The 27,291-nt window shown below is 43.6% G+C and overlaps 1 protein-coding gene across 2 annotated transcripts; it reads right to left on the bottom strand.

Moving 5' to 3' along the window:
• Positions 1 to 17,056: 17,056 nt before the first annotated feature.
• Positions 17,057 to 25,843, bottom strand: Psmd4 (proteasome 26S subunit ubiquitin receptor, non-ATPase 4). 2 transcript variants are annotated; one of them, XM_020155853.2, is made up of 10 exons: positions 25,690 to 25,843; positions 20,818 to 20,958; positions 20,012 to 20,126; positions 19,541 to 19,627; positions 19,265 to 19,333; positions 18,884 to 19,099; positions 18,403 to 18,511; positions 18,088 to 18,219; positions 17,928 to 17,995; positions 17,057 to 17,348 (listed from the first exon to the last, which is right to left on the bottom strand). In XM_020155853.2, exons 1-10 carry the CDS (start codon positions 25,713 to 25,715, stop codon positions 17,178 to 17,180), a joined length of 1,134 nt encoding a protein of 377 aa, XP_020011442.2. In that variant the 5' UTR covers positions 25,716 to 25,843; the 3' UTR covers positions 17,057 to 17,177. The 2 variants fall into 2 exon arrangements, with proteins under 2 accessions (XP_020011442.2, XP_073904234.1); XM_074048133.1 differs by having other exon boundaries at positions 18,394 to 18,511.
• Positions 25,844 to 27,291: the final 1,448 nt, after the last annotated feature.

A 27,291-nucleotide genomic window follows, 5' to 3' on the forward strand; every position in this document is an offset into this window, starting at 1 on the left:
CCAAGCCACACCTCCAGTCTATTTTGCTCTGGTTATTTTGAGATGGGGTCTCACTCTCACAAACTATTTGCCTGGGCTGGCCTCGAATGGCAGTTCTCCTGATGTCAGCCATCCAAGTATTTAGGCCTGAACCACCAATGCCTAGCTTTGCTTTTTTGTTTTTTGTTTTTTTGTTTTTTAGGCAGAGTCTTACTATTTAGCTCAGGCTAGCCTCAAATTCATGATCTCTTACCTTAGCCTACCAAATACTGGGATTAAAGGTGTGCACCACCAGGCCCTGCTGTTTTCATTATTCTATTGGCCATTTGGATATACTCTTGTAAAATGCCTTTTCAAGTCTTTGCTACCACCAAAAAAAAAAAAAATACAAATCCTTTGTCAAGTGTGTTAATTGCAGATACTTTCTTCCAATATGTAGCTTGCTCTCTTAGGGACATTTTTTGATGAACATAAATCCTTCTTTTTTTTTTTTGGCAGTACTAGAGTTTGAATTCAGGGCCTCACACTTGCTAGGCAGGTGCTCTAACACTTGAGCCACTCTGCCAGTCTCCTAATTTTTAAAGTGAATTCTTGATGGCATTTGGTACATTCACAATGTGTGTAACCACCACATCTATGTAGTTTCAAAACATTTTCATCACTCCAAAAAGGAGTCTCTGTATCCACTAAGCAGACAGACCCACACAAATGCACCCTCCAGTCCCTGGCAACCAATTTGTGTTCTACTGTATAGATTTCTCAATCTGGATATTCCATGTAAATGGATTATACAATATGTGTCCTCTTATGTCTAGCTTCTTTAATTTACATTCAAAATGTTTTCAAAAAGCTATTTATTTATTTTAATTTTCATTTTTGCAAGACTGGTGTTTGAACTCAGGGCTTTGCACTGCTGCACAGGAGTGCTACCACTTGAGCCACGCCTCCAGTCCTTTTAATTTTAATAAAGTTCAATTTAATAGTACTCCTTTTATAGTTGGTGCTTTTTGTGCCCTGTTTAAGGTCAAGGAATTGGTTCCTTTTTTTCCCTTTGTTTTCTTTAGGCCTTGTTTGTCCTTTTGCGTTTAGGTTTATGATCTATTGCAAATTAATGTTTGCATATTGTGTGAGGTTAGGGACTAAAGTTCATTTCTACCATTCATTGACCAGCCCAGCCTCTTCCCTCTGGCTTTCAGTGGAGCGGTGGTATGCTCTTAGATTAGTTAGTTCCAGAGTAACCTCCTGGTCACAGCAAGGAGAGCAGCCTCCATGGGTTCCAAGAATCATTCCTGGAAGCCCAGACTAGAGCCCTCTCCTACTGCCGTTCCAATAACCTTGTAAAACTCTGAATTTGATAAACTAAATTTCTTTCTCTTTAAAATACCTAAATTGGATTTTGTTTCTTGTGCTGAATCCTGACCAACAAGCTCTCACAGTTATATATAGAACTCATCTGGCCTGACCCCAGGCCTATCTGTGGCATAGGTTGTTGCCTGGAGCTTAAATGTCTTCTGTCCCTAGAAGATGCCTTATTATACACCAGGTGGTGACAAAGAAGGGAAGACTTTCCTGTGGCTGGCTTATTGTAGATTATTGCCACATAACAGGATGATTGAATCACAAAGGCAACGCTATGTGAATGATAGCCTTCAGCCTACTGCTCCCTCCACATCACTCCCATCCAGGGATAACTTGGTCTCCAATAACTGGGAATTCTAGCTTGGCTTGATGGTAGACACCTGCAATCCCAGCTATTGGGGAGGTGGAGACAGGAAGGTTGAGAGTTCTAGGCCAGCCTGGGTGAAGTTAGCAAGACTATCTAAAAGTTAGTAAGACTCTATTGGGGGATGGGGGAAGGGTTGGGAATGAGGCTGAAGGGGTAGAAGGCTTGCCTAGCAAGCTCAAGACCCTGGGTAAAAGAAAAGAACCTGGATGTTTGATGACCTGGGTTTGCGCCTGTAGTCCCAGCTACTCAGGAGGCAGAGGAGAGAGGATCCCTTGAGCGCAGGCTGGCCTGGGCAACATAGCAAGACCCTGGCTCAAAAAAAAAGAAAAGAGAGAGAGAGAGAAAAGAAAGAAAGAAAGAAAGAAACTGGAAGTTCTCCCATCTCTTGCTACCAATCCTCCTTCCTCAATCCACACTTGCTCTGTGGGTGACCTCACCCACACCCATCTATCATCTTGAACCATCAGTTCTGCAAGAATATCACTTGTTCCACATGCCACATCTGCAAATGCTACAGATGCTTCCAAGATCCCATGATGAGAACCAAATTCACTGCTTTCTACCAAACATTCTCTTCTTCCTGAACGTGCATCTTAGGGGAGCATCACCACCATGAGCCTGCATACAGAAACAAGAGTCTTATTCGTCCCTCTCTCTTATCACCCAGGATGATCAATCAGTCCCAAAGCCTTTCAATTCTACCTGCTTACTGTCATCCAAATCCATCCTCTGAGCCCACACAACCATTGTTGCAGCCATTTTATCTATTAGCCTACCTGTCTGTACCTTTGCTCTAGCCTTATTGAGATATTTTTCTATAAAACAAAACTACTCATATTTGTATTGGAGAGCTTAACACTCTCCAATTACCTGCATAATGAAACCAAACTCTTTGGAAACAGCAACATCATAGACACAAAAGGGTCTGTCATTCTCAGATTGTCCTTACCCAAGAAAAAGATGGAAGCAATTTAACACAAGATTATGTTAAAGATATACTAAAATGAAAATCTCCGAAAGCAAATGTCTTCCTTAGGACATAATATGGTAAATAATAGAACTGTATATATACTGGCCGTGATCACTGTGGATACTTGCCTGAATTCTCAAGAGAGCGAATGGAGGAATGGGGCTAGGTCATTGGGGGTGTTTGGTTTTTACAGTATATTTGAGGGGTGTAAGGATGAGAAAGTAAACAAAACATGCACAAAAAGCAGAAATAGGCCAGGTGCCGGTGACTCACGCCTGTAATCCTAGCAACTCAGGAGGCAGAGAGGCAAAGATCAGGAAGATTGTGGTTCAAAGCCAGCCCAGGCAAATAGTTCATGAGACCCTATCTCGAAAATATCCATCACAAAAAAAGGGCTGTGGAGTGGCTCAAGGTGTGGGCTTTGAGTTCAAGCCCCAGTACTGGGAAAAAAACAAACAAACAAACAAACAAGAAATATCAAGATTAATGGAGCTCTAACTGGATTCATCTTGCCATGGTTCCCCAGGCCCTCAGTAATTGCATTTGAGACTTCAGGAATGCATCACTTGAACGTGATTAAACAATATACCACACAGAACTGATTCGTTAACACTACCCTACCCTCTGCCTCCAAGCACATTCCCCAGAGTGACAGAGGCAGGGAAAACCTACCAGTTGGGAGGAATCCCTACACTTTTCCCAGCAGAATTCTGACAAAAAAGGGTCCTTCTTTTAAGGGTTTTTGGGATCTAGACACTTCAATTTCATTCGTACTGATGATATTGGTTTGGAGTAAACTCAGGTCTAGGAGCTGCTCCACTGAATGTAGAAGTTCTGCAGTCGCCCCAATTCCTTCCATTGGCAGCTTGGCCAAAGCATTCAGTTGTTGTCAGGGTCCATCCCAAGCTTCCATAGGGCATAATAGCAGTAGGTCCTGGAGGAGCTGGGTACCAGCTGGCACAGGAGCAGGGGGCATGGCTCCTGGCTCCTTAGTTGCTTATACCCATAGCCCCTCCCAATGGCCATCTGTCCCACCTCTTTTTTTTTTTTTTCTTTTTTTGTGGTACCAGGGCTTGAACTCAGGGCCTATACCTTGTGCCACTCCACCAGCCCTTTTTTTGTGATGAGTTTTTTCAAGATAAGGTCTTGGGAACTATTTGCTGGGGCTGGCTTTGAACCACTATCCTCCTGATCTCTGCCTCCTGAGTTGTTAGGATTACTAGCACTTCTCTTGCTCTCTTGGCTGAGGATGGGTCCCCTTGAATCCTTCCTGCTGTCATCCCATCATTTCTCCTTGCTGCCACATCTCTTCCATACTGTGCCTACACTCCATCTCCTGCCAGAACTCCAGTTGCTTTTGTGGCTTTTTTGCGCCTTTCTTGGTTGTGCAACTTTCCTATTCTTTGATGTTCTTGGCACCTGGCCTGGTCAATCCTAGCATGAGCTGCTCATGATGAGCTCATGATGAGCGGCCTCTGTCTCCAGCAACTCTGAGCCTCCTGATGGTGCAGTGCCTGTGGTTCTACTGCTGCCTGTCTGTCTCAGTGAGTGCCTCCCAGCACTTGAGTCTTCAGACTCAAGGGGGCCAGGCTGTGCAAACATGGGTGACTGTTTATGCACCTTGTGAAATTGCTGGGATTTTTATTTTATTTTATATTTTGGCAGCTAGCCAGGCACGTTTACCACTTAAGCCACTCCATCAGCCCTTTTCTTGTGGTGTTTTTGTTTGTTTGTTTGTTTGTTTGTTTGAGATAGGGTCTGGTGAAATATTTGCCAAGGGATGGCTTCAAACTGAGATTCTCTTGATCTCTGCTTCCTGCCAGTGCCTGGCACTAATAGTGTTCTGAAAAAAAAGATGAAAAATAAAAATAATAAATAAATAAATAAAATGATGCACTAATCCTAAGATTTAAGAATCTCCAAAATTCCAAGCATAACATTTAAAATATGTCATATAAAATAAATCTATGCCAAGACATGTTATACTTAAAGTGCAGAGCATTGAAAACAGAAATATTAAAATCAGCTGGAGGAAAAAAAAGATGAAGAAATGGCAATTAGATTGATATCTAGGGCTGAGGTATAGTTCAGTGGTAGAGCTCTTGGTTAGCATGCACAAGATTCTCGGTTCAGTTCCCAACACAGGAAGGAAAGAAGGAAGGACAGAAGGAAGGAAGGAAGCAAGCAAACAAGGAAGGGAGGGAGGAAGCGAGGGAAGGAAGGAAAGGAAAGGAGCAAGGGAGGAAGGAAAGAAAGATTGTAGCCAGACACTAGTGGCTCACACCTGTAATCCTAGGTACTTGGGAGGCTGAGATCCAGAGGATCATGGTTCGAAACCAATCCAGACAAATAGTTCTCAAGATCCTCTCTCAAAAATACCTAGCACAAAGAAGGGCTGGTGAAGTGGCTCAAGTGGTAGGGCGCCCACCTAGCAGCTGCATGAGGCACTGAGTTCAAGCCCCAGTACTGCCAAAAAAAAAAAAACTTCTGGAAAAATAAAAGTTGCCCCAGAATGAAGCTCCTTGGTATGAAAGTAAAACTCTGCCCTGCCATTTCTCAAGCTGGGATAACAAACATAGATAAAGCCAGCTACAAAGTTAACAGGAAGCAAGAGCTGGTAAGAGAAAAGATTAGTACACTTGTGGATAAAGCTAGCTCAACACCACTTCTATAAGATATTAATGATAATATCTAATTTGTGTTTAAAAGTAAAATGGAACTGGCTTGGTGGTACACACTTATAGTTCCAGCACCTGGGAGGCTGAAACAGGAAGACTGAAAGTTAAGAGACCAGTCTGGACTACATAGTGAGATGCATCTCAAAACAAGCAAGATGGATTTTTGGGTAAAAATGGTTTATTTTTGCTTCTTTCTAAAATCTACTGAAATGACAATAATGGGAGTTTAAAAAAAAAGACATAAACTCACAGAAATAAAAAGACTGGAAGGGACACCAACAATGAAATTTCAGGACCTAGAAAGATGAATGTGTGGGCTAGGTAGACAGATGAAAATGGAATTCGTCTTATTATTATTTTTTTATTTTGCAGTACTGGGGCTTGAACACAGGGTCTACACTTTGAGCCACTTCACCAGCCTTTTGTGTGTGTGTGTGTGGTGTGTTTTTTCGAGATAGAATCTATGAACTATTTGCCCAGGCTGGCTTGGAACCACAATCCTCCTGATCTCTGCCTCCTGAGTAGCTAGGATTACAGGCATGAGCCTCGGTGGGCAGCCTCAGAAGTTTTAAAACATTACTTCCACCATTCTGGATTAGTCAAGCAACCATAGGCTCATTAAGGTTCAGGGGACAGGAGCACAGACCCTGCTGCTCAGGGGCTATAGACAACTAATTCGTGATTGCTGGGTGTTTCCTGTCTTCTTTCACAAAAGGGAATTTTGATTGTGGTTAACTTTTCCCATTCCACCACTGTCTGTCAGGTGTCTTGAGAGCTGATAACCTCTCTTTGGTTTCTAGGTTGCTGGACCATAAGTAGTCACATGAGGAACTGATAGAACTCTGAGCAGCTGAAGGATATACTGCTTCAGACATTGTAGTTACCCATCTAAAATCCATTCTCCTTTTCTCCATAGGGAGGGAATAAACCCCTCATATTTCCTAGATTGCCTTCCAACTAAAAGTGGCCATGTGACAAAATTCTGGCCAATGAGATATAAGCAAAAGTTGTTTGGTAAGACTTCCAAGGAAGCTTTTTAAAATAAGGGAAAGGCTGATGCTGATCCTCCCCTCCATCTCCTTTTTCCCTTTGCTGCTGATTCCTGGCTGGAATGCAGATGTGACAAGTGGAGCTCCAACAGTCATTTTGAACTATGGGTTAAACTTGTGAATGAAAACCACAGGTTAGAGCTGGCACAGTGGCTCAAGTGGTAGAGCACTTACCTAGCAAGCATGAGGCCCTGAGTTCAAACTCCAGTACCACAAAAAAAAACAAAAACAAACAAAAAAACCCACAGGCTAAGGAGGACAATAGAGAAAGAACAAGCCTAGGCTCCTGTTGATGATGGAGCTGTGAAGTTTTTTTTTTTTTTACATGACAGAAAAATAAAACTTGAATCTAATTTAAGCCACTGTTATTTCTGGTCTCCATTATTACCAGTCAAATCCAGTTCCTATGTTAGAGAGTAGGACAATTCATCTTCCTCACTGACTGTCCATGAGGACAGGGACTCCTTAGGCTTTTCTCATCATTTTTAACCCACATAGAATCTGGTCCTCCAGGCTGGGGACCTGGTACAGTGGCAAAGTACTTGCCTAGTGTCCATGACATCCTGGATTCAAACCCTAGCACTGCTAAAAAAAAAATCAATAAATACTTTTTGCATGAATGCCTACTACTTTAAGTTACAATTGCTTTAGAGAATTGCCTGAACTTGATAAGGTACAGTGAAAGAGGCTATTGTCCCCATAAGCCTCTGTCATGGATCCAAGCAGATCCATGGTTTTTCAGTCATTTTTATGAACTGCAAGTGTTTTGTTTTAGGATGTGTTATGTGTGTGGTGCTGGGGATCATACCCGCATCCTCAACACGCTAGTCATCTCTACCACTGAATCACATCTCCAGCCCCAGACTGGAGATGCAAGACTTGAACAGTGCATTTCACTTTTCTTTTCATTATTTAGAAAAATGCATTGCCTTTTTATGCTATTTGATGGTACTGGGGTTTGAACTCAGGACCTTGTGGTTGCTAGGTAGGTGTTCTAACCACTTGAGCCACGCCCTCCAGCACCTGGTTGTGTTTTGGCTTTTAGGACAGGGTCTTTCTTTGCAGCCTATGTTGACTTTAAACTCTCAATCCTCCTGCCTCAGCCTCCAAAGTGCTGGATTATAGGCATGTGCCACCATGTCTAGCTTTTCTCGTGGGCTGTTTTTATTTTAAAAAGCATGTATCAATTATATGAAGTAATGGATTTCATTGTGACATTTTCATACATGTATACAAGGTACTTTGATCATATTCATTCCCTACCCCTTCTCTTCCCTTCCTTTGGTACCCTTCCTCTTCCCAAATACTTCTACTTTCATAGCCCCTTACCACCCCCTTTTCTAAAAATCTAGAGTCCGCACATGAGAGAAAACATGTGATATTTGTCTTTCTGAGCCTAGCTTATTTCACTAAATGTGATGATCTCCAGTTTCATCCATTTTTCTGCAAACAACATAATTTCATTCTTTCTTTATGGCTGAGTAATACTCCATTTTGTCTATATACATTTTCTTTACCCATTCATTCATTGCTGGATATTCTATTCCTGGCTATTGTGAATAATGTCAAGATAAACATGGATATCCAGGGGATTTCTACTGTAAGCTTACTTTGAATCTTTCAGGTAAATACCCAGGAAAAGTGGTATATAGTAAAATTTTATAGTAACTATTTTTAGTTTATTTGTGTGTGTGTGTATGTGTGCCTTTCACTTGCTAGGCAAGCACTCTTCCATTTAAGCCATGCCCCAGCCCTTTTTTGCTTTAGTTATGTTGCAGATAGGGTCTTGTGTTTTTTCCCAGGGCTGGCCACAGACTGAGATCTTCCTACCTATGCCTCCCGCATAGCTGGGATCACAGAGGCTTGAGGTTTGAAATACCACACCTGGCTTATTGGTTGAGATGGGGTCTCAATAACTTTTTGCCCTGGCTGGCCTCAAACCATGATCCTTCTGACACCACCACCACCGGAGTAGCTGGGATTCTAAATGTGAACCACTGAATCTAGCCCTATTTTTAGTTTTTTGAGGAATCCCATATTGATTTCCCTAATGGCTGCACTAATTACATTCCTCCCCAAATCTTCACCTGCATTTGTTGTGGTTTTCTTCTTGATTGACATTCTGACCAGGGTGAGATGGAATCTGTGTAGTTCAACATGCATTTCCCTGGAGGTTAAAGGGAAACGGCTACATTTTTTTCACGTTATTTACTGATCATTTGTACTTCTTTTGAAAACTGTCTTTAAGCAGTCCATTTTAAAACTTCAATCTTTTATTCAATTCCACACCCCTCACCCTCCACAGCTCTGGCTGGGCCCACAGCACAAGCCCTCTTCCTTCACCTCCTTCCACCCTCGCTTCTGACTTCTTCAGGCTTGAAGGGAAAAAGGAAAGAGGTAAACTTCTACTCGCCTGGGACTCAGAGCCTTCTTTATGACAGGACCTAAATGCTGACCTTCTCCTGAGAGGGGGACGGGGGTCCTTAGGAGAGCCCGGGGCCTCCGCACTGCTGTCCTCACTGTCCCGCTGAACTCTGGCTCAGTGTGCTGGGTTTTCCCGTCATGCATTTCCCATCAGGAGTTCTGGCCCTACAGGGACCCCTCTTGGGCAGGGGCCCAATCCAGATGTCTCAAGCCGGAAATATTGGAAATATTGTCCTCTTGGTCCATGGGAAACTCCCACACGATTGCTATATAGGTGCTGGAAGTACCAGCCGCCCCCAGGACCACCATCCCAGCTTCCAGCTCCATGGGGCCTCCCACACTGCCCAGGCTGCCGACGCTCGTCTCTATGTTCATGTACATTTACCTGACACCAAGTTCTTCCAGAACACTCGAGAGAGTTTCATTTGTGCTCCTTGCCAACACTGACGAAAAATTCTGCTTCCAGTCAGGCGTGGAGGTACACGCCTGCAATCCCAGACTCAGGAGATAGAGGCAGGAGGATGGATTAAGGTCAGCCCTGCCAAAGTTAGCACAACTGTATCTCAATAACAAAATCCAACAAAACAGAAGGGCTGGGGTGTGGCTCTGGTGCTTGAGACATAGTGAGAGGCCCTGGGTTCAATCCCTAGTATCACCAAAAAATAAAAAATTTAAAAACTGGCCAAAGTAAAGTATACTCATCAGGAATACATTGAGAAACCCCTTTTGAACTGACTTAGGAATTAATAACAAAATACAGGACTGTAAAATAGGTACAGTATGTGTGTGAGGGTACTTGAAAGAGGGGGTGGGTGAACAGAGGAGATGGTGAGGGAATATGGTTGATGGGCTTCATATATGAAATAGAACAATGAAACCTCTTGCAATTTCTTTAAGTGAGGTGGGGAGGGGGGACTTAAGAATCTTTGACTTTTTTTTTTTTTTTCATGCAGCTGGGGTTTGAATTCATGGCTTTGCACTTGCAAAGTAGGCACTCTACTGCTTGAGCAATACATCCAGTCCATTTTGCTCAGGTTATTTTGGAGATGGAGTCTCAAAAATGATTTGTTTGGGCTGACCATGAACCTAGAGCCTCCCAAGTAGCTAGGATTACAGGCATGAGCCACTGGTGCCTGGCTGGGTGTGATTCTTAAAGCAAAGTGTATTTGAGAGGAATGAATAAGCAGAGCAGAGCAAAGGCTTTAGGGAGAACAGGGTGGTTCACAAACAGAAGTGGGAGGGAGACAGGAGTTTCCCCATCTACCTGTTTTTACCTTCTTACTAGATTTACATATTAAACTAAGGGAGACATCAAATACTGGCTACATGACATTGAGAGAAGGAAGCAGGCACCTCTTCTTCCTCAGCCCAGGCTAACTCAGCTCCAGAAAGTCTTATTAAGCCCCACTCAACTGGGGCAGTCACTTCCTCCTTTACTCTTAGAACTACCTGTGCCACTCAGGGACACTTAATCCCAGACCCTATATATTACTTGGCTTTTCCTATGCTTGCTTGCCATCGTAAGACTTCTCAAGAGAGCATCCCACTAACAGCCACAGGACCTCAGGTGACTTCTCTCTAAGCTTCAGTTGCTTCACTCAGCATATGGAGACAGTGACAACAGGAACCTCAGAAGCTTTTGTGAGAAGTAGATGGGCAACTGCCTATGCACCCAGCATCAGGCAAGGCACATGGCAGTGCTAGTGGAACACACTGCTGTGACTTCCCTATCTCTCTTTGGGAATGCAGTGCCTACCGCCCCAGTTGCTGGGAGTGCACCTGGACAGACAGTCCTCACTGGTAATGCAGGTAACACTGCCTCAGCTAGAGCAAGGAGAGTCCCTCAATGCCATCACACACGTTTCCCCTTGAGAGCTGTATCCTGTGACTGGTTTGGCATTGTTGGCTTTGCCTCAACTCAGAATGTGAGAATTAAAATGCAGATTCTGGGCTGGGGATATGGCTAGGTGGTAGAGTATTTGCCTGGAATATACAGGCTCTGGGTTCTATCGAAAAATAAGCTGGAACTGGGCACTAGTGGCTCACGCCTGTGTCCCAGCTACTCAGGAGGCATAATCAGAAAGATTGAAGTTTGAAGCCAGCCCAGTTTGCAAGGCCCTACCTCAGAAAATCCTTCACAAAAATAGGGCTCGTGGAGTGGCTCAAGGTGAATGCCCTGAGTTCAAGCCCTAGTACCAAAAAAAAAAAAAAAAAAGTGTAGGCTCCAAGTTTAAACCCCAATCTCACACACACACACACACACACACACACACACACACACAAATGCTGGGTACCACTGGCTCATGCCTGTAATCCTAGCTATTTGGGAGGCTGAAATTGGGAGGACTGCAGTTTGAGGACAGCTCAAGAAAATAGTTCCTGAGACCCTATCTCCAAAATATCCAGAGTAAAATGGACTGGAGATGTGGCTCAAGTGGTAGAGTGCCTGCTTTGCAAATGCAAAGCCCTGAGTTCAAACTCAGTAGACCAAAGAAATTAAATAAATAATAAAAATGCAGATTCATTACCCTACCCGAGACATACTGAACCAGTATATCATTAAGAACCAGGAAAAAAAGATGTAAGCCCTGAATTTAAACCCCAGTACACACACGCACACACACACACACACACACAAAGCTGGGGGTCACTAGCTCATGCCTGTAATTCTAGCTACTTGTGAGACTGAGATCAGTTGGGGTTTTTTTTGGTAATACTGGGGTTTGAACTCAGGACCTCATGATTGCTGTGCAGGCACTTTTCCACTTCAGCTACTTCATGAACCCAGAGGCTGAGATCAGGAGATCAAGGTCAACCTGGGCACATAGTTCATGAGCTTCCCATTTCCAAAAAAAAAATAACCAGAGCAAAAATGGACTGAAAATTTAGCTCAATTGGCAGATCACCTGCTTTGCAAATTAAAAAAAAATAGATTTCAAACAATACCTCATTTTGTTGTTTCATTGTTAGGTTTTCTTTTCTTTTTTTTTTTTTTTGGTGGTACTGGGGGGTTGAACTCAGGGCCTTGTGCTTACCGATTGAGCCATACCCCCAACCCTCATCATTGTAGTCTTAACTCATTTGTCCTATTGCTGTGATTTATTTATCCCTGTATAGCATATAATGTCTTTGTATTTCATTCATACTTTAATTGCATTCCATTTGCAGGAAGATTAGAAGAAAAATATTGATGCAAATGTGGCATTATTGTATAAAATAAAATCTGAGGGAAAATGTGATATTAACATAACAACAAAAAGAACAAATGAGAACTTGGGAAGGTAAGGCAGGAGGATCACTGGTTCAAGGTCAGCCTGGGCTGCACAGTGAGACCCTGTATTAAATTAAAAAGTAACAAGCAGAAAAAACCTTGTGAGTTTTTGACACAAAAAATGAAATAATAAAAAGACTGAAAAGTAAAGAGATGTTTGTCCAGTTCAAGAAGCTAGAGAAAAAACTGAGTAAGCACAAAGAAAATGGAAGGATACATTATATCCTGGATGAGGGATACATTGTACTCCCTGCTGCCTGGATTTTCCCTCAAATTTGAGATACATTCTAGTGTGTGTTTGTATTGATTGTTGCTGATGTGAAGCCTGTTGTCAATCTAACTTTCTTTGGTAGATGATCTAGTTCTATTTTTTTCTTGTACACTAATGTGTGTAGAGAATGAATAGGGATATTTTAGGAGGTAAAAGGGGCAGGACTTCAGCATTGCTTAACAGTAAGGATGAAAGAAAAGAGAGAAGCCAAAGATGAGTCCCCATTAGAAAAAAACAAAAGCAGGAAGAACAGGTGTGGGGGATGAAAATGAGACCAGTGTTGGGCTAAAAGTGCTTGTTGAGGACATCCATGTGAAGTCCCCTGTGTCGAGGTGGCTTTGTGGGTTTGAGTATAGCTACAGGTGCAGGAGTCACCAGCATAAAAATGTGGTAGTTGTAGGAGACCCAGACAGGTAGATTTGAGGATGTTAAGAGCAAAAGGGGAGAAGAGTAAGAAGTAAGCAAGCCCAGGCCAGAGTTCCCAAGGGACACTATCATTTAAAAAATGAGTAGTGAAAGAAAAGCCTGAAAAGAAAATTGAAATAGAGGTGTCAAAAAGATGGACTTGGAGGCCTGGTGTGATTGCTCATTCCTGTAGTCCAGGATACTTGGGAAATGGGGATTGGCGGATTGAGGTTCCAGGCCAATCTCCATTGAGACCCGCCCCCCCCCCCCTGCAGCTCACCAAAAACCTGGATATGGTGGCGCACACCTATGATCTCAGGATCTCAGCTATTTGGGAGGGTAGGTAGAGGGTTGAAGTCTGAGGCCAACCTAGGGCAAAATGTGAGACCTTACCTGCAAAACAACTAAAAAGGGGCTAGGAAGCCAGGCGCCAGTGGCTCACGCCTGTAATCCTAGCTACTCAGGAGGCAGAGATCAGGAGGATCTCAGATCGAAGCCAGCCCAGGCAAATAGTTTGAGCGACCCTATCTCGAAAAAGAAACATCACAAAAAAGGGCTGATGGAGTGGCTCACGGTGTAGGCCCTGAGTTCAAGGCCCAGTACCATAGCAACAACAATAAAAAGCATGGAAAAGAAATATGGGTGATGCTGGATGCTAGAGAGAGTGCCCTCATAGAAGCCAGAAGTGAGACTTATGAGGGGAATGCTTGACAGCCCCAAATGCTCTGAGACAGAGTTAGATTTATTAAGAAAGACATCACCTGTGACCTTGGCCCGAGAAGTTTCTTCAGGAATGTAGGGGCTGGAGGAAGAGGGATTGGATGGAGTGAGGGTTGAGGAGTGAGCAGGCAGAGCAGGGGAGAACGGATTGCTCTTAGAATTGCTGAAGTGTGAAAAAGAGAAAAGTGGGGAGGTGGCTAAAAAGAGGAATTGTATTGTTTAAAGGCAACATTAAAATTTTTCTGATTATAAAAAGTTACATATTCTTTTCATAAAACTCAGAAAGCACAAAGAAACTCTAATAGGCCATTCTTTTATAAACACAGCTAACAGAGATAACAGGGTCCTTTAATTCACCCACGTATATTTGAATAAAAATTGGCTGCTTTGAGGGATGTTTATTTCATTTTCTGTATCATAAGCATTTTCCATTTCAATATTCTATAATTTATTTTTATTATAAATGAAATAAGTGTTCCTTGTTAAATAAGCAATATTGAAACAGTGAAGTAGAAAGTCTCAAGGTAAGAAAGACTACTTGGAATTGAGCTTGATGCATGTACATTGCCAGCAGAGCTGCTGTTGAGGACAGCAGACCGGTGACAAGGGCACAACTGATACAGTGAGGCACTGAAGGAGGCTACAGGGAGGGTCAGTCAGAGGCTCCTGCCTTGACTGCTCGTGGCCTTGACTTGGTCTGTGAAAATACCACATCTCTACCAACATGGATGGGGAGCAATGAAAGTATGTAGTTGCTGTAGGGAAATAGTGACAGGGATAGCCAGGATCACTGAGAGTTGCTCAGGGGGAAGCTGCTTGTGTTAGTTTGTCACCTCTGTGACAAAATGCCTGAGATAAAGCAACTTAAAGGAGGAAAGCTATATTTTGGCTAACAGTTGCAGTCCATGATAGATTGGCTGTTGTGTTTGGGCCTGTGGCAAGGCAGAACACCAGGGAGCATAAGACAGCAAAGCTGCTCACCTCACAGTCACCAGAAGCAAAGGAAGAGCCAGAAAAGGCTAATATCCCTTCAAGGAACACCCCAAAACCCAACTCCCTTCCATAGGCCCCATGTCCTAAAGGTTCCAGCACTTCCCCACAGGCTGGGGACTAGCTTTTGGGTCATTTAACATCTGAACTATGGGCTAGAGGTATAGCTCAGTGGCAGAGCACTTGCCTAGCATGCACAAGGCACTGGGTTTGATCCCAAGCCTAAATAAAACACATTTAAAGAAAAGAAAGAAGTGGGCATTGGCTCATGCCTGTACTCCTAGCTACTCAGTGTGCAGAGATCAGGAGGATCGCAGTTCAAAGCCAGCCTGGGCAAATAGTTCAAGAGACCCTATTTTGAAAAACCCTTCACAAAAAAGGGCTAGTGGAGTGGCTCAAGGTGTTCCAGAGTTTAAGCCCCAGTATCGAAGAAAGAGAGAGAGAGGAGAGGGAGAGGAGAGAGAGAGAGAGAGAATGAGTTTGAAGATTTTTTACATGTTTTCCTGTATAACAAATATTTTATTTTGTAACATTAATACAAATAAAAACAAAACCTGCATATCTATCCCCAGAAAAAAATACAGCATTTCTACTTGTTAGTTGCTTGTCCTTATATTAAGCTGGGAAACTATGCATTGCTTGGCAACCTGTGGCATAATTAAACGCTTAAGTGCATGGCTTCTAGAGTCAGACTTGCTGGGTCTAGCCTTCTGCTCCATTGCTTTCTATTTTTCATCTTGGGTGTTTTAGACAGTCTCATAGTCCAGACTAGCATAGAATTCACTATGTAACTCAGGCTGGCCTTGAACTTGGGATCCTAGTATCACAGAAACAGGGGAAGAGAAGAGGAGGAAAGGAAGGAGGAGACTAATGATAATCCTGTCCTGGTACCACTATGCCAATGCCTGTAATCCCAGCATTTAGGAGACTGAGACAGGAGGCTCTTGAGTTTGAGGCTAACCTGGGTTGACACATCAAGACCCAATCTCAAAACAATAAAATGAATTTCAAGAGCTTTTGTTTTGGGTTTTATATATTGATATTTATGTTAGAAATTGAAACAGAAATGTTAAATATTAATCCATTAAAAACTAATAGTAGGGGCTGGGCTTGGAACTACACAACAATAACCCCTGCTATGCAGGAGCAGAGGTAGGAGGATGACCATCCAAGGATGGCAGTCTGAGGCTGGCCTGACCAAAAGTGCAAGACCCAATCAAGAGAAATAAAGCAAAAAAGGGCCGGGGATGTGGCTCAGAGTGCAAGGCCCTGAGCTCAATACCTCAGTACCTCCCCCCAAAAATAAGAATGAACCCATTTCATTGCATGTCAATATACCTTAGCTTTTATGAAAAATAACTCTGTATCAGTATACTGTTACACATTTTAGCAAGTGTCTTTCTCTTTTCTTTTACTTTTGTTTTTACTTATTGTTTTGAGACAGGAGTCTTGCTATGTGGCCCAGGCTGGGCTCAAACTCACAACACTCTGCCTTAACCTTCTGAGTAGCTGGAATAACAGGTGTTCACCACCCAGATTCTTTTCCTTAAACTTTTCAGTGCTAGGGACTAAACCAGGGCCTTACACAGGTTAAGCAAGTGCTCTCTACACTGAGTTACATTCCCAACCCACATCTTGGCAAATCTCATTAATGTCTGTTTCAATGAAACTTCTTCTGGCTGAACTCTCCTATCTGCTTCTGTATTCACTGTGTTGCAATACATTGTTTGAGGCTCTTTATTTTTTGGCAGTACTGAGATTTGAACTCAGGGCCTTGTGCTTGCTAAGTAGGCACTCAACCACTTGAGCCATACCTCCAGTCCTTGAAAAGTTTTGATCTCAGACTTCCTAAAAGGGTCTGGGGATCCTCAGGAGTTCATGAATCACAATGTCACAATCATTATTGTAGAGTAAGTTATCTAGCATCTACACCCAATCTCAGCCTCTGCTGTAGCTTGGCTATGACAAGCATATACCACTGCACCCAGCTATTGGTTGAGATGGGGTCTTGCAAGGTTTTTGCTTGGACTGCCCTGGAACTGCAATCCTCTAATCTCAGCCTCCCAAGTATTTTAGGATTATAGGTATTAACCAGTAGTGCCCAGTTCTGAGCAAGTTTTCAGACTTTTTGAGTTTTTTGGGGTACTGGGGTTTGAGCTTAGGGCTTCATGCTTGTGAGAGTGGTGCTCTACTGCTTGAGCCATGTCTCCAACCCTCATCCTTATTGGCTGAACTTTTTGTCTTTTTATAGGGCTCCAATGTCCATCCAGAAGCCTGCCCAGAGTTCAGGTGTCTTTCTCCTCACTGTCCCACAGAGCTCTGATCATTCTGATTTGACTCATCAGACATCTAGACTCTTCCCTAGCCTGAATCCTTAGGGGCCAGTACTATTTCTTACTCACCTTTGTGGCTCTGGTACCTAACACTAAATAGGTTCTTAGTAAAGCTTCTCTTAACGGCAAAAGAAAATAGAACCCGAGGAGAAGAGCTAATGGCCCACAGAGAGCCAGAAAGGCTCTACTTCAGGCCACAAATTCTTCCTTCTCACACGCAAAGTTACTATTTGAAGCAAAAAGGAAAAAAATTGCCAAGCTTTATTTACGTTGTAAAGATTACAGATAACATATCTAACCCTATATCCCACCCCATACTATGCAGTCCCTAGGGCAGACTCAGCTACCCTTTCCTCCAGTCTCACTTCTTCTCTTCCTCCTTCTTGTCCTTCTTGCCATCCTTGGTGGCCTGGGAGGCAAGGGAACCCATAGCATTTCGAATGGCTTCATTGTTGGGATCCACACCTGGAAGGTTCTCTAGGACACTCTGAAGGAACTCAGGGTCCTGCATCACATCATAATCATCTTCCTCCTAAAAAAAAAAAAAAAAAAAAAAAAAAAGGCAGCACCAGCTTGGGGCAGGTTATGGGCCAGGCAAGGAGCAAGCAGGTATAAGGGACAGAAGCTGCTGCCTGAGCCTGGCTCTCGCCTGACCTTGTGGGGATGCAGGGGTGTCTGTGGCCAAGGGAAGGAAAGGATGAGTCAGCGCCACACAGTGCCACAGATGGTATGAATGCAGACATTTCATTACTGACCAAATAGAGAAGCGTGAGAACTTTGCTAATTGAGCTCAGAAGGTTTTCTGCTATTAGATACACAGACCCTGTTTTCATCATCCTGGGAAAATTATATCCTATAGAACTGTCCAGACTACTCCCACAAGAAAGGAAGGAAAATTTCAGAACATGGGGAAGTTTCTCCAACTCTAACCACTAGCATTCCAGTTCCTTAGTAAGGTTTCTATATAAGAAATACACATTCAAGTGCTTCCTCCTGCTCCTCGAATGACTCATCTATGAAACCGAGGGAGGAATAGTTGTGGCCCAGATTGAGGATCTGAGTACAAGGGATTTCAAATCTGATGGGGCAAGGGATCATCACTGGTCCTTACCTTGGCTGGCTCTGATGTATCCATGGCTGAGCTGGCATCAATGTCAGCTGATTCTGCCTGGCCAAACTCTGAGGAAAGGAGGGCAATCACTCAGTTCCATCTCCCTGCCAACATCTACCCAAGCACCTCCACAAGCACTATCAAACTGGCCCTGGCTCACCTGCTCCCTGCAGGGACATCTGCATGGCATAGGCAATCTGCTCCTCCTCAGTCATGCTGCTCAGGTCGGGGAGGCCTGTGCGACCAAACTCCTGCTGGTTGATCGTCATCTTCAATAGGGCATCATCTGAGTCTGGGAAAAGGAAGAGAAGGGCAAGGTAGAACTGGTGCCATTATTCCACATAGACCCAGGCCCAAGCCATTCCTTCCACAGATTCCTACTCTGCCAGGCTTCCCCACTCCACTGCAATGTCTACATCAGCTTTCAATGGTTAGCACTCTGCAATCCCAGGACTTCAGATTCCACCTCTTTCACCTTCAGTCCCAGTTGTAGCAATTCCAGCCTCAGCTGCAGAAGCTGCAGCGGCCCGCCGTGCCTCCTCCTCCTGCCGCTGTCGCTGCTCTTCCATAGAAACACGAAGAGCCTGGTGAAGGTCAAGGCAAGATCAGATGTTCCCCAGCCTCATTCCTATTGGAGGCTGGGGAAGTCACTGAGGGTGTGGGACAGAAATATAGAGTGGTAGCTTCTGGTTTATCACATGGGGAAGAAGCCGGAGGGGTAAGAAATGGTATGGGAAAAATGAAGGCCTTGGATGAAGCCTGGAGTTTGATCAAGAGAAGTAAACTAGCTTGAATTTGACACAGGTGCCCCTAGAAACCAAACAGAATTTTAAGGAAGGAGTGAATGGGGATCTTAGAAAATGAGTAAGAGTTTGGGGGTATTTGGAACTGTCCAGCTCTATCAGTACAGGAGAACAAAGGACCCCTCAGCTCTACCTGGGTAAACATTTGCTCACCAGGGCCAGCTCAGGATCAGCACTGGGATCCACTCCAAATTCAAAGTCACTGGCACCAAGACCCAGCATGGCACCACCTTCACCAGCCAGAATCGGAGAACTGATGAGGGCATCAGCCAAGCTGGGCCCTGGAGGCACTGTCACCAGATGAGAACCAGTTCCATCTTTGCCATTCAGTGTGTTCACGAAGGCTGTCAACTTCTCTGTGTTTACCTCCTGGGGAGGGGAGAACACATGGCAGACATGCTCCTTCACACCTTGCTCCTCACTCTCTGTAACTGCAGCTCTTACTGTAGCTACTCTCCCAGTGTTGGCCCTGCTTTGGGGAAGGACTGTCCTGCTGATAACCAAATCAAGCCAATGCCCCCAGTTCCAACTCACCTCTTCCCCAAAATTGATAATGTCAACATTCACTTTCTCTTTCTTGAGGCGTTTAGCTAGTTTCACCAGCTGGGAAGGAGACAAAAAGTTAAGAAATCTATTCCATATCATGAGGAAAAAAGACTTGCCTCATAGAAGCATACAGAAACCGTGAAATCTGCATCTCTACTCCTCCCCCACGTGATGAGCCCAATGCCTCTGCAGGGCTGTCTTAGGTGCTACAGGACTTCATTCCTAAATGTAGGCTGTGCCAAATATGCTGTCACATGGACTCACATCCTTCTCATTGTCCTCCACGGGGCTTCCCACAAAGGCAATGATGCGCATCTTGTGATTCTTGCCCTGCCGGTGTTTCAGAGCCAGCTTGAAAAGGAAGAGGAAGTTCTCAGTCAACCATAGGAATTACCTAGTTCTTCCCTCTGTCACTCTATTCCTTTTTTTCTTTACAGATTCCATGTACCTCAGATCACTACCATGCTCACACAAGACATAAACCCCTCCCTCTTGCTGTGCCTCTCTGTAGATAAAAAGGGAAGGTTAATTCTCAATTCTAGTATTTTTCCCTTTCATAATCCTAAGTGATCTTGGGACTCATCCCACCATATTCTTTATACTGCAATTTAGCTCCGTTTTAGTTTCTCTCTTCCCCCTTGTTCTGGCTCTAGATCAAGATTTCAGAGGGGAAATGATGTGGGAGGCAGAACCTCAGAGCAGGAGGGACAATCAAAGAGACCCAGTAGGACTCACATGGGCCACGCGGATGCCAGTGCAGAAGGTGATCTTGCCCTTGGGTTGGACAGTGTGGAGCTTGGAGAGGATGCGGCCAGTGTCAGGGGTGAGTGTGGTCAGCACTTCACAGTCACTGGGATGTGGGCAAAGGAACTTCAGTGAGTTCAGATCAGCGTAAGCACCTTTAACTGTCTGACCCGTCTTTTCTTTACAGACCTTGATAATAACCTCTATTCTTCAAAATCAAACTCCTAGAACTTAGTAGATACCAAATACAACAAAGAAAAGGAATTGGTTTATAAGAAATCTGCTCCCTACCTCTCAATGTTTCCTCCTAATTACTCTCATCCTATCTTGCTCTTAGGGTCCTAAGACCTATTTTTTGACCGAAAGCATGTGTAACCAGGTGGGAAGTGTAGGTTTATCAGTTCCTAAAACAAATCACTTTTGTGGTACCAGGATATGTTGACATATGCCTAGAGACTCTGATCCAAAATCACTTTTCATTGACTTTAAAATATACTGTGAAATTTCACCCCAGGACATTTATCTTTATAACTGTATTAAGTCAGATTAACATTTAAAACTGGGCCTGAGGGAATGTAGCTCAGTAGTACAGCACTTGCTAAGCATGCATGAGGCCCTGGCGTTATGCATGCCATGGGTTGCTATTTAAATATGTAGTAAATAGTGAAGAAGACAGTATAGGAAGGTAATGGACAAACACAGCCTCGGGGCAGCCACCTACAACTGTGACATATACCACATAACATGGGAAAACAACCAACCACCTTGCAAGCCCCATTTAACTCTGTCCCACATACTTAGCTAGTGTGATGAGACCCACATTGTTCTCAGGGTTGCTGCGAGTCTTTGAGTGACATACTATGTTGACAGCATCCTGTTGGGCCTGCAGCCGGGTGGGTAAGAAGTCCCCATTCCGCATATACTCGCTGTTGTCCACACTGTCAGATAAGGAATAAAGGAGGAGAAAAACTTCATAGGATTTTTTCTGAAACATTCTCTGTAGTTCCTGGATCCCCTCCACCGCCTCTCTTGTGAGGAGTGCTGTGGTATAGAAGTGGCTCTCAGACTTTGTGGAACTCAATCGCCTGAGACTTTTTTTTTTTTTTTAGTAGAACTAGGGGCTTGAAATCAGGGCTTCACCAAGCAGGTGCTTTATCACTTGAGCCCCACCTCCAGTCCATTTTCCTCTGGTTCTTTTGGAGATGGGATCTCAAGAACTATTTGCCAGGGCTGGCCTGGAACTTTGACCTTTCAGATCTCAGCCTCCCAAGTAGCTAAAATTACAGGTGTGTGAGCCACTGGTGTCCGGCTGAAGCTTTTTTTTTTTTTTAAAGTACAGTACACAGCTGGGCACTGGTGCCTTATGCCTATAATCCTAACTACTCAGGAGGCAGCAATCAGGAGGACTATGATTTGAAGTTAGCCCAGGCAAATAGTTCAAATCACCCTACCTCAAAAATACCTAACACAAAATAGGGCTAGTGGAATGACTCAAATGGTAGAGTGCCTGCCTAGCAAGTGTGAGTTTAAACCCCAGTGTCACAAAAAAAAAAAAAAAGAAACCAAAAGTACAATCTACACATGATCAAGCCTTACCCCCCAGACTTACCCAGAATGACTAGAGGAATTTTTTTTTTTTAAGGAGGAAAAATTCTGATGAGCACCAAAGGCTGCAATCCTCTGATCTGCCACAGTGTTATTAAGCTTTGCCATGGATCAATACTTTAAGTCTGCCATTAAAGGGGAGTACTTGAAATGTAGGAAATGAAGAAAACTTTGAAAATATTTATAAAATAACATACTTGGCAGCACTGAGTGTGGAAAAACACAATGGAATCATGGTTAAATGAGAAACAGCTTTGGCAGCTGAAATGAATGGCAAAAAATGAAGTTTCATTGATTTGGGATCTCACCTTCTAGCCTTGCAACTTTCCACAATCTAAAAGAATCCAAATAATATGAAACACAGGCTTCAGTTTCCCAGAGAATTTTTTTTCCCATTTCTATTAGGATATATTTGTTGTACAGGGGGTATGGGGGGATTCATTGTGACAATTACAAATAGCCTTACATTGTACATTGGTTGGATTGCCTCCACAATCCCCCCTTGCCCCCTGCAAACCCAGGGCCCTCACCCACGCTAGGCAAGTGCTCTACCACTGAGCTATATCCCAGACCTGGAGATCAATCCTTGATACTCCTAAGGCATCTGAGAGCTCTAGCAGTCAAGGATTCTATCTGTGCTAATAGAAGGAAGCAATGCATTAGATGAGATACCTCCTTACTACTGGTAAGCAAAATACAGGCTTGGGGGCAATTTTTTTTTTTTACGTTGCTTTGTCTGGCAATAAGCACAAACCAAAAATAGTCAAGAGAGGTAACTAAGAAGTTACTGGATTAGGGTTGGAGGTAATGCTCAAGTGGCAGAGTATCTGCCTAGCCCTGAGAAGTCCTGAGTTGAAGCCCCAGTGCTTTAAAACAAAACAAACAAAAACAGGCATGATGACCCACATCTGTAATCCTAGTTACTCAGGAGGGGTTTGAGACCAACCCAGTTAAAAAGTTTGCCAGACCCCATCTCAACCAATAAAAGTGGATGTGTGACTGTCATCCCTGTTATGCAGGAAGCATAAAGAGGAGGATCACAGCCAAGGTCAGTCCAGGCATAACTGTGAAATCCTGTCTCAAAAATAAAGCAGCCAGGAGCTGCGGTTCAAGCTAGGATAGCTACTTGGGAAGTAGAGATTAGAAAGATCATGGTTTGAGACCACCCCAGGCAAAAATTTCACAAGATTTCATTTCAATGGCTGGTATGGTAGCACATATCTGTCATCCCAGCTATGTGGGAAAGCACAAATAGGAGGATCGCAGTGCAGGCTGATCTGGGCATAAAGCAAGACCCAATCTCAAAAATAAGGAAAGTGCCAAGTGCTGGTGGCTCACGCCTGTAATCCTAGTGCCACCAGCGCCCAGCAGACCGATATTCTTAAATCAATGTCAATGTGTGCAAATGTGCCTCCACTAACCTCAGAACTTTCTCAACAGTCCTCTATGAAAGGGTACAGGGAGAATTCATTCTATTCAGTTTGACATTCATGTTCTTCTACCAGAACTCATGTACCTTTCCAAAAAAAAATCTGGGGGTGTGGCTCAATTATGAGGCCCTGAGTTCAATCCCTAGTAGCACAAAATAAACAAAAAAACCCTACTTAAAACCAACAACTTATATTAAAAGTCACACTAGTGCTGGGCGCCAATGGCTCATGCTTATAATCTAGCTACTCAGGTGGCAGAGATCAGGATCATGGTTCAAAGCAACCCCAGGCAAATAGTTCGAGAGACCGTATCTCAAAAAACACTTAACAAAAATAGGGCTGGTGGAGTGGCTCAAGGTGAAGGCCCTGAGGTCAAGCCCCAGTCCCGGGATTGGACTATATCCTTGTCCCTAACATACCGAGGATTCACACTCCAGCAGCTTTGTATAGTACCTACCCTCATTGATAATGACCTCTCCTCAACACTTGGTCTAAGTCCCTTCAAAGCTTCTCCTTAATTTCTTATTGAGGACTCTCCATGTAGTGCTATGGCATTACAGTGCTTTATAGTTTACAGAGCACCATCATATATATTTTGCCTACTTATGCTGTAAAACAGGTGGATGTCACTATAATTCCCGGTTGACAGATAAAGAAAATGAGAGATTTAGTAACATTCTCAAGAACACTCAAATGGTAAGTACCTGAAAACACAAATTTTTGTATTCCACATCCTGTTCTGTTTCTATTCTAATATGCACTCTCCAAGAGGTGGCCAGGCTTAGCTAAATTTGAATTTCAAATAAATAACAAGTAACTTGTTAGTGCATATTTGGGACTTATTTATTAAAAATCATTGTTTATCTAAAATTCAAATTTAACTAGGCATCCTGCATTTTATCTGGCAATGCTAATGCTATCCACTCCAAAAAAGAGAGAAAGAAAGAGAAAAGGAGAAAACTCTTAGGTGTCTGCACCTAATTGCTGATTTGTGAGTTTATTTTTCTGTATTATAGTCTATGCTCACAATTAGAAGGAACTCTTGAAATCCTGCAAAAGTTTACGCCCTCAGCGTCTAATACACCTCCTAAAAGATACTCAGTCCCAAAATGAGACTGAGGAGAGCTAGGTCAATGGGTAAAAGCCTTGTCAGGTAGCCCTAATTTAACTCTTGACTTCACCACTTAATTGTGTGACTCTGGGAAGGTCACTTAACATCGCTGAGAAAAAGGAGGGATATTTAGTGAGATCGGGTAAGTTAAATACCCAACACCAGAATAGCCATCATCAGCAACACCACCAACAACAGGTGTTGGCGAGGATGCGGGGAAAAAGGAACCCTCTTACACTGTTGGTGGGAATGTAGACTAGTACAACCACTCTGGAAAAAAATTTGGAGGCTACTTAAAAAGCTGGACATCGATCTACCATTTGATCCAGCAATACCACTCTTGGGGATATACCCAAAAGACTCTTACTCCAGAGGCACCTGCACATGCATGTTTATTGCGGCACTATTCACAATAGCCAAGTTATGGAAACAGCCAAGATGCCCCACCACTGACGAATGGATTAAGAAAATGTGGTATCTATACACAATGGAATTTTATGCAGCCATGAAGAAGAACGAAATGTTATCATTCACTGGTAAATGGATGGAATTGGAGAACATCATTTTGAGTGAGGTTAGCCTGGCTCAAAAAACCAAAAATCGTATGTTCTCCCTCATATGTGGACATTAGATCAAGGGCAAACACAACAAGGGGATTGGACTATGAGCACATGATAAAAGCGAGAGCACACAAGGGAGGGGTGAGGATAGGTAAGACACCTAAAAAACTAGCTAGCATTTGTTGCCCTTAACGCAGAGAAACTAAAGCAGATACCTTAAAGCAACTGAGGCCAATAGGAAAAGGGGAACAGGTACTAGAGAAAAGGTTAGATCAAAAAGAATTAACCTAGAAGGTAGCACACACGCACAGGAAATCAATGTGAGTCAATGCCCTGTATAGCTATCCTTATCTCAACCAGCAAAAACCCTTGTTCCTTCCTATTATTGCTTATACTCTCTCTACAACAAAATTAGAAATAAGGGCAAAATAGTTTCTGCTGGGTATTGAGGGGGGGGAGAGGGAGGGGGCGGAGTGGGTGGTAAGGGAGGGGGTGGGGGCAGGGGGGAGAAATGAACCAAGCCTTGTATGCACATATGAATAATAAAAGAAAAAAAATACCCAACACCTAGAAAACAATCTCTAAGTGGTTAATTCTGAAGATGATACAGCAGGGAAGGGTAATGGAGTTAGAGAAGAGCTAATGGGGCTGTGTATCTATTATTTTGAGGAGAGGAGAGGGGAGAAAAGTCCGGAAAGCAGGTTGAAGACAGGCCTGGGGCTGGTTAGGAGAAGACACTGGAATAAACACGGCACTAGGGACCGCGGGGCTAGAAGGTGCAACCTGGCCTGTCTCTCCCGGGCCCTGGGATGACTCAGGGAGTCGACCGGCTCCTTTCCTCCAGGCCCCAGTGACACATCTCGTCGGCCAAGACCCCGTCCCCATCTCAAGCCCAGCCGGTCTTTGCGCCACGCAAGCCCCCGACCCAGTCCCGCCCCCACAGACCCCGAGATAGCTCCTCACCAAACCATAGTACTTTCCAACACCATCTTGCCACTTTGCTCTCTCCCACCGGCTCTCCGGAACTACCTAACAACAGCTCTTCCAATTGGTCTGGCACTCATCACCAATCACAGGCCTTGGTGGCGCACGCTGGCCCCGCCTCTATCCTCCGCGCTGCGTTCTGGGAGTTGTAGGCGCAGTCAAAAAACGAAAAGGACGTCTTAGTGGATAGATGGATGCAGAGGGTTACCGCTGTGACAAAAAAAATGAGGGCCTCACTTCCACTTTCCCTGCCATTCTAGTTTCAGCATCATTTAAAAAAAGTGGTGGGATCAATGACATTCTAATTCCGTTTTCCGTAGCACTTTGCTCATCTAATTTCTATAAGCCCTTATACTCTAAAATTTATTCGTATATCTATGTCTAACATTTAATTAGGAGCAGGAAAGACCTTAATCTTTGCAATCCCTAAACCTAATACTGAGCCTGACATATTGTAGGAGTCCAAAAAAGGTTTGTTCAATCATAACTTTAATCACCCAAAGAATTAGAGAAAAACCAATGAACCATTTTCGTTTGTTGGTTTGTTAATCAAGAACAGCATTCAAAGACTGGCGGAATGGCTCAAGTGGCAGTAGCACCTGCCTAGCAAGCGTGAGGCCATGAGTTCACACTTAAGTAACACCCCCCCCCAAAAAAAAATAACATTCAAGCCTGGCGCCAGTGGCTCATGCTTGTAATTCTGACTCCAGAGTAACTAGGGAGTCAGATAGGGAGGCTTGTGTATGGAGGCCAGCCCGGGAGAATAGGTCTGGAGACTCCATCTCCAAAATAACCACAGGTAAAATGGACTGGAGTGTGGCTCAAGCAGTAGAGCTCCAGCTTTACAAGGGCAAAATTCAAAGCTGGGCGTGGTGGGGCACACCTACAATTGAAATCCCAAAACTCAGGAGGTGGAGGCAGGAAGATCTCGAGCTTGAGACCAGCTTGGGTTGCACAGTGAGTTCCAAAGCAGTCTGGACTACACAGTGAGACCTTGTGTCAAAAAAAAAAAAAAAAAAATTCAAAGTGCTTTGGGTTAACACCCCGTACACACATACAAATCTCAGATCTCTATTTGAGGAATATTGCAGATATTACCTAGATTTTAGTTTAGATGAGTATGTCCAAAATTTATTCATGCTGGAGGTGTGACTCAAAAGGTAGAGCAAGTGGAAGGTCCCCCAGTACTGCTCCCCACCACCAAAAAAAAATCTTTTAGGCTAGGGACAAGGCTCAAGTGATAGAGTGCCTGCCTAGCAAGTGCAAACCTCAACTAAAAAACTAAAAAAGGTAACTATCATGGCTTGGAATAAAATTTCCGTATCCCTAGAGGGGTAAACAAAAAAATCCATCAATATATTAGTGGAGTAGTTCAAATGGTAGAGCACCTGCCTAGCAAGTGGGAAACCTTGAGTTCAAATCTCAATGCCACAAAAAAAAAAATCTATCAACATAACAGACAGGAAAGGAGAAAAAAAGAAAGCATAGGAGAAAAATTTCAAACTTGGTCAAAAAAAATTTTTTTTTGATGCTGGGATTGAATTTAGGGCCTGTGTGTGCTAAACACATGCTCCTACCTCC

The sequence above is a fragment of the Castor canadensis genome, chromosome 11, assembly GCF_047511655.1.
Source record: "Castor canadensis chromosome 11, mCasCan1.hap1v2, whole genome shotgun sequence".
NCBI lineage: Eukaryota > Metazoa > Chordata > Mammalia > Rodentia > Castoridae > Castor > Castor canadensis.